We start from the raw sequence: 15,544 nt of genomic DNA, 5'->3' as shown, positions 1-15,544 counted from the left end.
CCTCAGGTGCTGGACCCTGGTGGATTTCTGGGCCTTGCCGTCTCCTAGGCCAATGAGCGAGCTGCTGCTTCTCACCGCCAGATGGTCCGTGCTGGGCAAGGGAAGTGGGGTATCGAATTGGGACAGCAGAGGCTCAGAAGCAGCCATGATTGGACACCATCAGCTTTCCGTGGCAGCAGTGGTTGGTGATGAATGTCTGGGACACTGCTTGTCCTGTATCTACGAGACCCTGTCGGGGGGTGGCATCTCCTCGTTTGACAGCTGCCGCGACGAGAGGAATTCCCACGTTGCAGAGGTGTTCCTGAATGTAATGCACGCGGAGTGAGGTTCGGGTGGGTGGGTGCGACCAGCTAGCTAGCTGGCTGGCATTCTGAAGGGGGGTAACCCCTCTTTGCTCTTCATGCGTTGTTGGGCACTACAGTACATGTGCATCCCTTCATAGAGGTACTTAGAAATATGGTGCAGACGGCCAATCAGTACTCCACTGCGAGCAAACTGGTGAACCTCGACATCGAGTCAACGAGATTCACCATGTTGCAATGCAGGATCATCTGTATATTCCACGTCGTTCGACCAAGTTAGACGCTGACTCTGTTGTCGGGGCTGTCAGTGCAGTAATGATAAGTTCAGGTATCCATGCTACCAAGTCTGTTACAGGACATACGACTCCTCCCTTGCAGAAACCTCTAAACCATCTGCCACTGGGGGGGGGGAATCGCCAGGTCCAGTAACAAAGCTTCAAAGTAGCCTATGGTCTGAGTCGCCAAGTAAACATAACCATGTCTACCACTGGACAGAATTGTACATGTCTTCATTCAGTGGGGGGATATCTAAAAGGCATTCTCGGGCCTTCTTCCGCCATGTCTCCTGAGAGCATGTGCGGCGTCCATGTTACAACCTACTCCAATACAATCTTACAGAGCAACCATGGACAGACTGCCCATGCCTACTGTCCCTTTGGCTTAGCCTTACATACCACCCTTCATTAGGTACACCCAGTGCACATCACAGTGTCCTCGATTTATTTCGCCTGTTGAGGTTCCCTGGGCGCATCAGGCACCTTGACATCTTCGAAATCGTCTTGGCCAACAGCCTTCAATGTGTACCAGTCTTGAGCCAGGGTCAGTAAGATTACCATGGTAAGGGAACTTGGCTAGGCAACTTACAGACACCCCCAACAATGGTCCACAGTCCCAGGCCGAGAACAGCGTTCTTGACTATGTACGGCTTCCTCGCCCGAATCAGAGCCGGGCCTTGCCTGAGGTGGCGGTCGTAGTATGATGATCTTTGAGTTCTGTCCTTCGTCAGGCCACTGTTCGACCCATTGGCTCTTCGTTTGTCAAGCTGAAAACGTACCCCGCCATTGTGTTGTCTGGTTGTTGCTTCCGAGAACAAGCCGTGAGATGCCAAAGTATTGGTTGGCCGTGAGTTCGCGCGCTTGTGAGGCTGTGTCGTTGTTCAATCGTCGCTTAATGACCTTCGGGATGCTCGCGTCGCAAAAGTTGCTGGGCCGAAGTCGAACAACGAAAGCGATAAGACTCCGGGAAAAGCACGGCAGAACCGATAGTGCAAGATCGAACTAGGGATCGCACAGGAGCTTCTGCGTGTGGTGCACGGACCACCTACGCAATTCAAGCTTCGCGCGTCCAGACCGAGACCGTGGAACTTCACTCTCGGACCAAACATAACCTGCCTGCCTTGTCACGCAGTAGAGTTTCTGTTACGCAGCCTGGCCCCCCTCAGCAGCACGAAAACGCCTTCCCCACGATCATCAGACACACGAACCTTTGAGCGCCTGCAGCACTTGGGCGGGATGCGGCTCGGACAGAGCTTGGGAATTTCCACAGGTCGCGACAGCTCGTAGCCGATGAACCCTTGCCGACGCTGTACACTTTGGAGAATCGAATCGCACTCAGTACTTCACATACCACCGCAGAGCTACGAGTCTGCAGTCTCTCAACATCATGGCGTCTCCTCAGCTCTCCGTCAGCGACCAGATCCGGCAACTGAACGATGCGCGGAAGCTTGTCCTAAGCGATGTTAAATACTACTCGAATGTGGTCAAGAGCATCTTGCAAATCGTTGTACCATCCGCCCACCTCGAATTGCGAAGATGGGGCGCAGAGTTCCTCGCCGAAGCATTTGCGACACCAGCACTGCCCTTGAGCGAAAAGGAGACCATGCAACTCTTTGTTCTCGAAACACTGAAAGACCTGCTGGAAGACCCAAACGAAGATCTGCAGGTGTTGCGCAGCGCAATTCAAGCATCTGCAAGCATTTACCCGATCGCCTTGCGGTGGATGTGAGTGCGCCGACGAGGAATTGGAGGCACAAAAGAGACGCAAACTAACTGGTGGACAGCATCAACAATTCCTACGATAACATGACATGGGAGCGCATGGTTAAGATCAAGACTCGTATACTGCGTATCTGGGAAAACGCCGAGCCTTCTCTGCGGATATGCTGCATGAAGTTTGCGCAACGGGTTGTGCTGGCGCAGTCAGTCGCAAACCCCCAAGAACCTCGGGTACGGGCGAGCTCGTTCTTACAAGCAATTGGTCGCTGTACTGACCAACCTCACAGCGCGGTGATTCACTCGATGTTTCTCTGGATAAGGTGCCGAGGAATCATCAGACCCTTGATCACCAGACATTGGAGGCGGAGGCAGCTGGGTTGCTTGACAGGATACTGGGTGGACTCCAAGATCAGGCCAGGTAAGGAGAAGAACTTCCGTGCTCCAACCTCAACGCTACTGACATGACGCCCCAAACATTAGCGATGCTCTCCTTGTTGATGCTACTCTGAACTGTCTGTCCATCCTTGTACGCACGCGCCCTACCACGGCGAACAGAATCCTGGCCGCTGTGCTCCAATTCAACCCTTTGAAGCTTGCCAACTCGCCCATGACACCCCGGATACGTGTGCTAGTGAAGTCGATGGAGAAAACCACAAGGATGCTACTGATGCATATTGCGAAACGGTATTGTAACGACTATGCTGATGACTTGAGATGCCGGACTAATATTTGCTACCCAGCGATCCTCACAACCCGATTGTCCCTCGGATCCAGCAGCATGTCGAGGGCATGATGCGCATGCGCTCCGAGATCCTGGATGAGTCAAGTCGGAAGCGTGGCCTGGAGGTAATGCCGGAGGGCGCAGATCTTAAAAGACAACGGACTCTTGCGCCAGCGCCACAACAGCTGGAGGTCACACCCCTAGCTCCCGGCCAACATAGCCTCGCCGATGTCTACACACTTACAGGCAGTGAAGGGTTGAAGGCTTTCGACATCTCAACGGTGCCGGCAGAGCTGGTTGCCCGGATCAACGTGTCGACCCTGTCCAGGATAGACCCCCAATTGCTCTACAAAGCTGTTGATGGAATCAAAGGGCGACTTGCCGCGCTGGCAGCCATGCCGGTGCCTGAGATTAATCCCGAGACGGCGCCGCTCGGTGTAGACGATGACGACGATGAATACGAGCCGGATGATTATCCAGCGGAGGACACGGAGCAGATTCTGAACAAGCTGGACAGCGAGCCGCTCGTGAAGGTTGACAACACAGATGTTGGCCTGAAGGCCTTCAAGCTTCCACCACCACCGCCTCTGACACCAGAACTGGCCCTGAGAGGCGGCCAAGTCTCCGTCCTGTCGATACTCGAGTTTATCAAATCCCTCGAAGAAGCGAACAAGCGGGTTCGATCTGGCGTCAACCGCCTTGCAGCCAGCAGCAACGACAGGGAATCCTGGATCGCCATCATCACCCGTCTGGCCAGCAGGTCAGCAACAGAGCCAGATCATGCCGTGAAAGAAGAGGTCAAGTCAGCGCCGACGCTCAACAACAGCATCCGGGAATCCCTATACTCCTACGTCCTCGAAGACTTCCGTCGTCGCATTGACGTTGCCATAACGTGGCTCACGGAGGAGTGGTACAACGACCGGCTGCGCCAGAAAACGGAGGGCGACGGCGCGCCCCGCCAATACGAGACATGGGCAGTCAAGCTCATCGACGGCTTCTCGCAGTACCTGCACGCCCAGGATAAGGTGCTGACGCGCTTCCTGGGCGAGGTCCCGGACCTGTCGCCGACGATCCTTGCGCGCATAAAGCTCATCTGTCGTGACCCCTCCGTCGTGCCCCTGGTGCTGACCAGTCTGCTGTACGTGGTCATGATGCGGCCGCCGGCAAAGGAAATGGCATTGGACACGGTGCAAGACATCTGGGTCGAGTGTAAGTTTGGCCACCCACTTTTTCATTTTCCTCTTATTTTGTTCCAGCAGTGACCACGACGCTGACCCTGTTTCTAGACGAGGAGGCACGCCCGCTGGCGAGCAAGTATCTTAACAAGTTCAGGCCGGCCTTCGTGGAGTCGGCCACTCGTGACGCGGAAGAGGCTAGCGCGCCTGCGCCGGCCCCGGTGGCGGCCGTTGCCACGTAGTGACGGCGAGCAACGACGAATGATTGGGCTTTCTCATGCAATGACACGAAGATCATGCAAGTTCTGGCACGGGTCGAATGGATACCCTCAGGTGTCGGCGGGTTCCCCCTCGGTCTGGGTCACCTCGATAGCAGGGAGTTAGGGGATGATCACTCGCGTGATCCGAAAACAACAATACCCCGAGGCGGAAAAGTCGAGGACAAGCATGAGCACGCAATTGGCTTTTGGCGTTTTAGTGAATCTTGCCTCTTGTGGCAAGGAGGGAGATATTGGCAACAGGTACACAGAGCCCGTTGTGCGGTCGCTGGCCGGAGGCGGAGCGGCAGGTATTATTACTGTGGTCACTGTATCATGTTTTTGTAACACCAGGTATCCGGTTCCTCCCGCCCTTGCTCATCTAACTGGAGCAGATGTTGATGGGGTCGAAATCATCATGTGAACTATACCTAACCAATTCCAACATGTCGGTACCCAGGCGGACTTGTAAGCTCTGCTATATTTCGCCAGTGTTCACCATCGTAAGCAGCGTGCAAGTCGTGCCGCTGCCCGAGGATATGTGTTAGTTCAAGCCTGAAGATCGTGGTCAAAATGAAAGCATAACTTCGGCTGCACGGTCTCACAATGGAGCTAAATAGAGCAGCCATAAGTCACTGTGACTGAAAGGATACACAGTCGGTTATTCAAAACATTGTATTTACCACTCAGGAACGACGCTTCAAGAAGAAAACTCTGGTGAAGCATCTTCAACTTTTATCCCAGCCGACACACATGGTCATCATCTACCATTAAATTTTTGTCCCACCTTGCATTCATCTCTTTTTACATGCCGTTCGCCTTTTCCTCCAAGACGGAGATGAGATTCGGCGTCGCCTGGGGGGCGGGAACCGCAACGGGGTTCAGGGTAGGGCTGGTAGGTCGGCTGGCAATGAACTGTCCAGCAGTGTTAGCAAATTCAAACCCCGTCGATCACTGATCACTCTTGCTCTGTAGGGTGAGGGAGGGGGCTTACGGAGCTCGCCGCGCTCAGCACGGCCAGGAGCGAACTCTGTACCACATCCTCGTGGACACCAACACCCCAGACCGTCTGCTTGCTGCCCGTGGGCTTGACCTCGACGTAGGACGCGGCCCTTGACACCACGGCCCTCGCCAATAGCGTGCTCCTTGTAGTCGTTGACGTCAAAGTCAATGTTGACAGCTCGCAGAGCGGCGACCATGCTCGAGATGGGACCGTTGCCGCGGCCGCGCAGCTTGATCTCCTCGCCGTTCATAACGATAACGCCCTCGAAGATACGTCTCAAGCTCTTTGTGTCCTGGGTCTTGCCGGGCGGCGCGGGCGCGGGGGATTGCGAGCGATCTGGGCTGATGCTGTAGTCGACCAGGCTGAAGTGGGGGTTGTCGTTGAGGAAGTACGTGGACTCAAAGAGGGTGGTGATTTCGTTGGCAAGGAGCTCGCGTCCGAGTTCCTCGGTGCGGTTCTGAACAACTCTGGAGAACGCCACCTGGAGGCCACGGGGGAGATCGAGCTGCAGCTTGGCCTGCAGGATGAAGGCGGTACCGCCCTTGCCAGACTGCGAGTTGACACGAATAATGGCCTCGTAGTTGCGACCAATATCTTGAGGGTCCAGGGGCAGGTAGGGCATGCCGTTCCATGGGTCTTCGGCTGACAGGCCGTCGCGCTGGCGGATTTGGAATCCCTTCTTGATCGCATCTTGATGGCTGCCGGAGAAAGCGGCACAGACGAGGCTGCCGCCATAAGGAGCACGCTGGTGGACGGGGATCTTGGTGCAGGATTCAACCATGTCAATGACTGAGTTCAGGTCGGAGAAGTCGATCTGTGGGCTGACACCCTGGGTGTAGAGGTTCAGGGCGAGGGTAACGAGATCGACGTTGCCCGTCCTCTCGCCGTTGCTGTTAATTGTTCAGTACTTCGTCAGAGATGACGGAATCAGGAAAGGGACGAACCCGAACAAGCAGCCTTCTACACGGTCAGCTCCAGCCATCTGGCCCAGCTCTGCCGCTGCGACGCCTGTCCATTGTTAGCGGCGCCAAAAGTATTCAGCATGTCGGGTTGTACGAACTGCATCCGCGATCGTTGTGAGGGTGCTGTCGAGCATTGTCAGCCAACTTCGTCAACAGGTTAGGAAAAAGATGACGGCTTACCAGAGAAATGCACACATCCTCCCTGTCGCCAATGTTGTTGCAGAAAGTCTCGATCAAATCCGCATAAATGTTGGGTGTCGCGAGTTCGACCGTCGCCGGCAGGTTGAGAATGATCTGATCGCCCTTGGATCCGTCGGGGCCCCACGCAGCCTTCACAGCGCGGCATACCCTCACAGCGTATTCGGGGTCTGTGTCGGAGAAGCACTCAGGCGAGAACTCAAACTGCCAGTTCGTTCCGGAAGCCTCGGGGTTGTCCTTGGTCAGAGACCTGACGAGCTTTGTGCACTCGACAGCAAGTTCCAGAGTCTGCTCCTCAGTATAGCCAAAAACGGCTTGTCGGAAGCATGCGCTTGTCGCAAGATAGATGTGGATAATGGCGTTCTTCGCTCCGCGGACGGACTCGACAGTCTTGCGGATGAGATCGGGACGGCAGGGCGACAGGACTTGGAGGAACACATCGTCGGGCACGACTCCTGGGGTTTCGATGAGGCGGCGGGTGAAGTCGAAATCGGTTTGTGACGCAGACGGAAATGAGACCTCAATTTCCTTGTAGCCGAGATCGCAGAGCATCTTGAAGTAACGCCACTTCTCATCGCCACTCTGTTGGCAACAAATCAGTATCAGGCGGCAGGAAGGGCAGGTGCGCGCGAGGATGTGGAAACGCACCATGGGATCGGGCAGACTTTGGTTACCATCGCGAAGGCAAGAACTGCGAGAAGGTAAGTAAGTGTTCTTCTGCTGGAAGGGTAGTATCTGACGTACGAAAGCCATCGGGGGGCCTTCTCAATAACCTTGTCCGGCCATTGCCGGTTCTGCAGGCGAGGCGGCTGCTCCAAGTCAGTTGCGATCCAGGTTGGAAGAACGTAGGGGTTAGCTCAGCATACCTTGAAGGGCTTGTACTTCTTGATGGGGTCCTTGAGCCTTGTGAGGAGGGTCAAGAATGTCAGTCCGGCTCGACAATGATTCTCAATTGTATGATGAAGAGGACCGTTGGTTGGCAAGTCGAGGAACTTACATCGTCATCTTGGAGCTGGAACGTCGGCCGATAGTTGGGAACCGTTCGGTGGGTGCGGGGCGTATCTCGCGTGTGAAGAAGCGAGCCGTGTGACACTGTCGCGATGGTGACACAAGAACCTTCTTTCCTTCGTGTGTAAGGAGGAGGAGAAGAAATAAGATATGAACTCAATGCGCAACTCGTCGCGGGTTGTATCGGAGTCACGACGTCAAAAGTTTGAGTCACAGAAGTGTGATGTGGGGGAGTCTCGAGGTTGGAAGGTTTGGAGGGTTATCGGCAATGAGGGGCACTCAAGAATGATTCAATCGCTGCACCTACAGTACGTCCCAGTCTTCAGAGTAATGGCCCATTCCTTACTCGCGGGGTGGTCCCACAGAAATTTTCCTAGCTCCGAATCCGGACTGCATGCTGAAGGCACCACCGGATGGCGGGGTCACAAAGTCAAGCCGCGCCCTTCCATTGCCGCATGGAAGCGACGACAGGCCAATGGTCAGCCTCTTTCAGTCCACCCAGCAATTCAGGTGTCACAACTGCTTGCTTGATGGCCACGGGCATCTCTCGTTGACATAGGTACTCAAGCCTCTTCAGTGTCAGATACCTTCTTTGCGCATCACAGGCTCCAAGAATGCTCTGTTCGGCATGTGAGCCCTAGCCGGCAAAAATGACGGCTGCAACGGCTCTTTCACTTGTGCACAAGATTGAGACCTCTTACTAGTACCTTCGTACAATGAAATCTCAGGTATGAAGCCCCAGTACTGGCAAGAGAGCCACAAGCATCGATTCTCTCTTGTGGGGCCGGATATCAAGTCGTCTCCAGAAGTCTCCATTCGAAGCTGAAGACGCCCCATCCCCCCTTGAGTCATGTCAAGCTGCACGCGGCTCCCATCGGTATAGTTCCTTGAAATATCTGCGAAGTCGGAATGCAGCCTTGAAGTCCAGACATGGCTTGCTTCACCATCTCCGAAAGATGCTTGCTACGACATTACAGTTGAGACCACAGCAGGCGCGTTCCCTAGCATATATGTACTTGATGTCCATTAAGCACTTGGGGTTGTCACGATACTCATGTCGAGGGGCACGGTAAATCGGCAATATCTTGATCAAGAGTCTGCTCAGGACCATCGCCGTGTCGTCATAGAGAGGTTTCGCGCCATCCTCTATACTAACACACCGGTCTGGTGCATTCTATATATCTCCTCCGGAAGGCCTCATGTTGATTCAGAGTTTTGCTGCTGTCGGTGCAAAATCGAGCGTATTGCACGGGAATGACCAAACAAGTCCAACACGAAGCCAGAATTACGCCACTGTCTGAAGAAGTCTTCAGTTGCGCTCACTGAATGGGCGTTGCAACACCACACGACAAGAAGCTGATACTGTCTCACCTGCTTGGCCTGCCCAACTTGGTTGAGGTGCTGCTTGAAACGTGACACGATATTGCAGGGTGGCAGGCCATAGGGGCGAGCTCATGCCCGACCGGGCTCACATCTCGTCACGCTCCAGAAGAAAAGGACGCAGACTTGACTTGTTATGATAGGGGGCTTGCAGCATGCTGGTTGAGATTTTACACATGAGGTTCGTTTGCTCCCGTCTCGATTAGAGCGGCCGCTACCGCATGGCCTCAAGGGGTTGACTGTGGAGGAAATTGGACAGGAGAAAAAGGCGGACCAGTCGGAGGATATGGCTGTGTGGACGCCAGATCTTCCCGAAAAAGGGTCGAGGATGTTCCCGGCCTGAAGAGGCGTGGGCGAGCTGAGTTGTGAGATTCTCAAACGGACGGTGCTGTGGGTGTTTATGCATGCTTTTTCCCAGCTGTAGGCGGAGAATGACTCGACGACGGGGGACGTGCTTTGGCTGCAACGGACTATGCACCCTCATCTTGGTATACAGTAGCACACTGACAGCCAGAATGAACGGGACTAGCTCAAGGGGATCTGGGGAAGAGGTCGATCGTGGCACATTTGACTGTTTGGTATCCCCGATTGATACCGAAAGGAGCTGGTATCCATGGTCCTGTCTGTGTTTGTACTGGCGATGGAGGGTAATGGAGGGTGGTCGGATGCTGGGACCGTGCATCAGAGTTCGATCGGCGGATTCCCTGCGCTGCCCGTTGCTCACTGGATGGATGGGCGTTGAAAAGACGACAGGAGGTTGGCGAGAGCGACCGCCGCCAGGCGATAGAGCACCACAGCCCAGGCGGCAGGCGACAGGGGGGCTTGGGGGCCTGGGAGGGGCGGTGACGCAGCGATCTTCGTTGCTGGGGAACGCCCTGGCACTGTGCCTAGCGTCCTCCCAGTGGTGAGAAGTGGGGGGCCAGCATTATTAGTGGAGAGTATGCCCTGGAAGGAGACAGCGGGAAGGGGCCAACCACCCAATGGCCGGGAGTTGGTCCCTGGATGCTGGTCTGCAAATCCTGGTCCGCCTGGACGAAACCAGAACCGGCAGGCACAGTCCCGTCCATCAGCCCCATCACTCATCGTGCTTGGCTTGCTGGTTGCGTCCAACTCAATGCAATACAACCACACCAACGTCGACAGCGACAGGAGAGAAGCAAAAAAAAAAAAAATCGTACAGGCATGCACGGGTTGCGCATGTACTACACATCAAAGCAGGTAAATATCGCCCCTCCCCATCTGGCGCCCCTGCTCGACAACATCCCGATCTGCCATCTTTCATCCCCTCTGATCGACTCATCGCCTTTCCCCCCCTTCAACGCTAATCCCTCTCAGGCCAGGCCCAGCAATTGCTCTTCACGACTCGATATCCCCTACTACTACTGTAGAACTGACCGACTTTCTTCAACCTTGCATCATATCGCATTACCTGTGCAACAGCGCTCGCTTTCCGACACAACTTGGGTACCTCAGAAAAAGAGCATCGCCAGTCCCCCTTTTGATCAAACAATGAGCGATAGACATGCCTAGTCTTTTGCAAAAATACCAGAAACCCCGATGTTCCACCAAGTCTCTTGACCAGTCCGACCTCACTCCTAAACACAAAGATTGTAAGAACACCTTGCTACGACCTATTCCGAAGCTCTTCTCGCAGCATCCAGCCATCGTTTCGTTCCTTTCGAGCCTCCTCTGTCCTTTATCTCTGCATGCTGCCGTCTATGCTCTACACCACAACGTCAGCTGACATTCGTACCCCCCAGACTTCCGACTATCGTCACAATCAGATCGGTCGGCACCCTCCTCCTCTGGTGCCGCCGCCGAACCCATCCCAACACCCATCTCCAACAGCATGATCAGTCGTCGCAGCCCTTTGCCATCCAAGTACACATCACCCTCGCACGAAGACACGCAAAGAATGCACCAGACCATTCGCACGGTGCCCAGTTTCGAAACCCCCAGCGATTCCAGTACCACATCCAGCCCTCGCAACTCAGCCTTCTCTAGCTCTGTCAACAGCAACGCCAGCGCCGCCAGCATGTCCTCTAGTCAAGACAGAGTGTCCAGCGTCAAATTAAAACAAGGCAACGGCGGCTGGGCCAACGGCAACACTATGCACGACACTTCGCAACGGCACGACTCTCCAAGACGAGATGACCACTCTCCAGACGATGAGCTTGCCGTGGGCGGTATGGAGAGCCCGGGACCTCCAGGACAGGCTGGATGGGACTCGACCATTGGCAAGGCGGGCCTCGGCAAAACCGGCCGCGTCATCAACAAGCTCGTCAGCGATAACGATTCCCTGAAGCGCGAGATCAAGATTGAACAGCTTCGCGCCGAGGAGGCCAAGCAGGCCGCCAAGCTTGTGGAGGATAAGATGGAGCGTCTCATTAGCGATTATGAGAGTCGTTTGCTTGAGGCCAATGTCAATAAGACGTTGCTTGCCCGGAAGGAACGGCAAGTCGAAAGTCTAAGCGCCACCGTCGACCAGGAGAAACGCCGAGCCGTAGATGCCTTGGAACGCGAGCGCGGCTGGCGAGATGAGATGGAGAAAATGCGCCTGACGAGCACTCGACAAGTTGATGAGGCCGGCGCGCACGCCGCCCTGATGGAGGGGCGATACAACGCCATCGCTTCGCACTGGAACAACCAAGGTGACGAAGTCAAGAAGGCTCATTTGAAATTGAGAAGCGAGATTGCCGGTCTTGTCGAGGAGAGGCGGCGCGACGATGAGAAGATCACCACACTGCGTGACCTTTGTGACCAGCAAGACGGTAACATACGAGAGCTGAAGAGACAGAGGGACGAGATTGAAGCCACCTTCTTGGCGTACAAGGACGAGCAGGAGGAGGCGCTGCACAGCATCAAGACCAATGCGGCAGCCAGGGAAGCAGAGCAAGAAGCCATGCTGAAAGAGACCAGAGAAGTCCTAGCCAAGCTGAAGTGGGCGTTGAACGTCAAGGAGAATGTAGCTGGGGCGGGCTGAAGAGGCCATCCTTCGCTGTGTTCCAACTTGACCGACGACCTGCGCCAAAATGAGCGGCGACACACTACGCATCTGTACCATCTCAACCTACAAAACACCGACATGACCATCACTTCACCACGATACGAGCTTTCTGCATCGAAACAGTCCGGGCCCTACCCGTTTCTTCTCAACGTTTATCTTTAGACCCGGCCACGCGCGGCAGCGAGCGCGCATTCATGACGCTTCTGGGGTTGCAGTCGGTCCCTACTCGAGGACAACACAAATAGACGGCGGCTCTGAATAGGGAATGTGGGTTATGTACATTCTGGCAACCCCCTTTAGTTTCCTTATGGGCGGCGTTGGAGGCGTTTTCAGCCATAAGGGGACACGCCTCTGGCCACGATGATATCAAGAATGAGAATGATTTGTTTGTCCTTTTAATGCTTGTCCGTGGCGATTGAGACGATCGTGTGCCGGTGCTGTGTGGCCGACGAGGGCCAAGTCATATCGAGTCCCTGGTCAGGGGCTGGAGGCATTCCCTTGGCCACTTGATCTGGAGCATCTTCACCTAGGTATGTTTTGGCAGATCCCCGAGCTTACTGCCAGGCTTTATCATCCTTAACGCATCACCAGTAGGGTATCAGCCTGGAACCTTCTGCTCGCCGCGGCCAACCACTGGCCCGTCTACACGGCAGGTGGCCGCACGCCGACGTCGCCGTGCCTGCCTTACCGCCCCTGCTCGAGCTCCAGGCGCCTCCCACGGCTGCCTGGCACAGCTCCTTCCTATCTGAAGGCACCTAGAGAGTCCCAATAGGTTGATAAGCACGCGCAGGCCGGCCCATTTCCAACAGGGGCCGCTACAGCGTGACGCATGGTGTAGCGGTCCTAGAGGTCACCCTAAGCAAATACCCGATATCACATGCCTCTAACTGCCCTGTGAGGGCGCGCAGGCCACGGAAGGCGCGTAGAGGAACCACCGGGTTCGAGACGGGCACCCGTCAAGGAGAAATCCTTTTGCCTTGTTATTCCACTCCTTTTTCTTCTCTTTCTCTCCAAGATCGGTGGTATTGTATTCTTATAACGGCACATTTTCATTTTCACAATTCCGCAACCGTGGACTTAACCGCCTCAACACAACTGAATCTAGATCTTTTCAAGAAAACATATATATACTGCCTATTACGACAAATCTCCCTCTGTCGCGCCTCTCACTATAGGTACTTCCGAAGGCTAGACTCTGTCACATTAAACTTGGCCTGCGCCATCAGAAGCTTTTCACCGTCCATGTCAAACACCACGTGCGCAGACTGCAGCATCGGCAGCCCCATAACGGCCGTGTCCTGGCTCGGGAACACGGGCAGCACGCACTATCCCGGGCGCGCATCCTGGACGAGCTCCTGCGGCATGACGAGCGTGTCCATGGGCGCCCTGATCGCGATGGCGTCGTTGTTGAACCGAAACACCATGGCGTTGTTGGCCGTCAGCTTCTGGCAGTCGATGAGCCCAGGCCGTCTTGTTCCGAGAAAGTCGTGCCCAACGCCGTGGCGAGCATCTGTAGCGAGGCGGCTGGTAAGAGGATCGAGGGAGCCCCGGTATCCATCAGGGTCACGGGAAGACCGTCTCGAGGTGCGAGGTCCGTGGTGGCTGCTGCTGCCCGGGGTGCGTCGTTGTTGATGTGTGATGATAAGTTTATCTCGTTGCTGCCGCTAATGCCCGTCTCCATGGACACAGAGCTAAATTTGATCACGAAGGAGGGCAGGGCGCCGTCGTTCGCTCGTTCAAGGGGCACTTCCTGAAGCTGGCCCTCGAACTTGGCGGTGTCGATGACTCCGTAGACGATGGAACCCGTCTTGGCTCCTGATTTCCACTTGTCAGACGTTGTCAGGCAGACATGAACGGTATGGGTCATGCTTACGAGCATCATTGGTGTAGACGCTGAAGGCGTTCGACTTGATCATACCAATCTCCTTCATGTGCGCAGGCAGGTTTGGGTACAGATTCGCAGAGTTGCCCGCCTGGCGCCTGAGATTCCTGCCCTGCTGAAGCTGCGTAGAGCCCACGGCCTCGGCTTGGACGGGCCCGACGCCAAAGATGGGGAACAGTGGCGCATCGGGCGGCAGCGAGCCGCTGGTGAAGATGCCCACCGTCGTGCCCGTGACGGTCTGTCCGTCCATGGCTAGATCGAGTGCCGCAAAGTCGCCGTTGAACTCAGTGCCGTTGACAAAAGTGGCTTGCAATGTTGAACCGTTGACGCACGCGAGCGAGCCCTGCCGCTGTGTCAAAGGCACCGGCGACGAAGCCAGATGCCGAGGAGTTGTCACACTGCTGGGCAGGGTTCTGGCAAATGGAACTGCCCTTCTGGGGGACGACAATATCGCTGCTACCGGTGTCGAAGAGAGCATTGATGGTTTGGTTCTCGAGCGAAAACTGGACAAGAGGGATAAAGGGGCCTGACGCTTGCGACTTGAGGTGGATGAGGTCTGTCTGGACAACTTTTGGGTTCTGTTGTGCATTCGCGAAAGCGAGCAGAAGGCAGAGGTACAATATGGAATACATTCTTGATTTCTGTGCAGGCGGCAGCTCAGGCTTCGTTTGGTTGGGGGTTGTTGTGGTATCCTCGAACTCGCAAACCGGCTGGACTTTGTGGACATATGATTTTATATGTCCTTGTCGTTGAGGCCTTCAATGTGTGCGCGATCCCACTGCTGCCAGGGCCTTGTATATTCTGACTACATAGATCAAGCGGGAGATATAACCATGTTTCGCGCTTGGGACTTCGTGCACCTCGTTGCCGTCGGAAACGTTGAGTTCGGACATCATCTTCAGAACCGTGCCTGGCATGAGAGTCAGTTCCGGCACAGAAGCGAAAGGCTGTCCCCTGCAATCAACACGGCAGGTCTGACTTGCCGTCTCCCACACGCACAAACACTGAGTTCCGGCAGTTCTATACGCTTGAAGCGTGACTTGTTCATGCCGCGCACACCCACGGCCACCCTAGCCTTCAGCCTGATAAGCTTTCATCGGGCGAGTGTAATAATACCAGAGCCGCCCACGTCCGGCCTCTCCCAATGGAATAGCTGCGTTCGGTGTCTGGCCATCATGCTGGTAATAGGTAAACGTTCTAGAAGAGCAGCTAACGTGGCGAACTCAGGTCGTCCCAACCTTGAAGCATTCTTGAGGTTGCCTGACATGATGATGTGGGTGGACGTGGGCCGCGCCGAAGCACCGAATGGGGCCTGTGGGAAGGTCCGGTTGCCGAGAGGCGCATCGTACGAGCGAAAGGGCACGGATTTGTCGTTCCGATTCCATCAGCTGTCCCTCGTTTGCTCAGCAGTTAGCCAAGGTTTTCTGGCAGGCTTCTGACCTTTGGCAAGAAGATATATCGGATCATCGCCCGCCATGGTTCCATGTTGTAGAAATTGATATTGATCAGAGCATGATATTGTGTTATTACCATGTTTGAAATACAGGCCCAGACGCGTTGGTACACCTTTTGAGATGTTGAACCTTAGATGTGAGCTTAGCTGGCTGGTGTGAATCGTCTCGATGGTTGCAGTGATTACCTGCCTATCTAAGGTA

At 55.1% G+C, this 15,544-nt stretch overlaps 5 protein-coding genes across 5 annotated transcripts; 2 read left to right on the top strand and 3 right to left on the bottom strand.

Annotated features, from left to right (window-relative positions):
- Nucleotides 1-1,021: 1,021 nt before the first annotated feature.
- Nucleotides 1,022-1,364, bottom strand: VDAG_03301 (uncharacterized protein; the record flags this gene model as incomplete). The annotated part of the gene is made up of 3 exons (XM_009657166.1): nt 1,022-1,110; nt 1,167-1,285; nt 1,357-1,364. 3 exons carry the CDS (start codon nt 1,362-1,364, stop codon nt 1,022-1,024), a joined length of 216 nt encoding a protein of 71 aa, XP_009655461.1.
- A 600-nt stretch (nt 1,365-1,964) lies between these two features.
- On the top strand, nt 1,965-4,434 carry VDAG_03300 (uncharacterized protein; the record flags this gene model as incomplete). The annotated part of the gene is made up of 6 exons (XM_009657165.1): nt 1,965-2,302; nt 2,362-2,527; nt 2,584-2,714; nt 2,777-2,980; nt 3,037-4,226; nt 4,304-4,434. 6 exons carry the CDS (start codon nt 1,965-1,967, stop codon nt 4,432-4,434), a joined length of 2,160 nt encoding a protein of 719 aa, XP_009655460.1.
- An 819-nt stretch (nt 4,435-5,253) lies between these two features.
- VDAG_03299 (2-isopropylmalate synthase) lies at nt 5,254-7,725 on the bottom strand (the record flags this gene model as incomplete). The annotated part of the gene is made up of 9 exons (XM_009657164.1): nt 7,610-7,725; nt 7,479-7,515; nt 7,357-7,421; nt 7,261-7,303; nt 6,595-7,194; nt 6,417-6,511; nt 5,556-6,342; nt 5,444-5,479; nt 5,254-5,364 (listed from the first exon to the last, which is right to left on the bottom strand). The coding sequence occupies exons 1-9, from the start codon at nt 7,615-7,617 to the stop codon at nt 5,254-5,256; spliced, it is 1,782 nt and encodes a 593-aa protein (XP_009655459.1). The 5' UTR covers nt 7,618-7,725.
- A 2,573-nt stretch (nt 7,726-10,298) lies between these two features.
- On the top strand, nt 10,299-11,983 carry VDAG_03298 (uncharacterized protein; the record flags this gene model as incomplete). Its single annotated transcript, XM_009657163.1, has 2 exons — nt 10,299-10,610; nt 10,761-11,983. Exons 1-2 carry the CDS (start codon nt 10,523-10,525, stop codon nt 11,981-11,983), a joined length of 1,311 nt encoding a protein of 436 aa, XP_009655458.1. The 5' UTR covers nt 10,299-10,522.
- Nucleotides 11,984-13,445: 1,462 nt separating this feature from the next.
- Nucleotides 13,446-15,156, bottom strand: VDAG_03297 (aspartic proteinase; the record flags this gene model as incomplete). The annotated part of the gene is made up of 7 exons (XM_009657162.1): nt 13,446-13,822; nt 13,881-14,172; nt 14,222-14,467; nt 14,750-14,799; nt 14,889-14,964; nt 15,019-15,067; nt 15,128-15,156. The coding sequence occupies 7 exons, from the start codon at nt 15,154-15,156 to the stop codon at nt 13,446-13,448; spliced, it is 1,119 nt and encodes a 372-aa protein (XP_009655457.1).
- Nucleotides 15,157-15,544: the final 388 nt, after the last annotated feature.

The sequence above is a fragment of the Verticillium dahliae genome, genomic scaffold, assembly GCF_000150675.1.
Source record: "Verticillium dahliae VdLs.17 supercont1.5 genomic scaffold, whole genome shotgun sequence".
In the NCBI taxonomy this organism is placed as follows: domain Eukaryota; kingdom Fungi; phylum Ascomycota; class Sordariomycetes; order Glomerellales; family Plectosphaerellaceae; genus Verticillium; species Verticillium dahliae.
The sequence above is the reverse complement of the archived record's forward strand: the minus strand, read 5'-3'. Positions and strand labels throughout refer to the sequence as shown.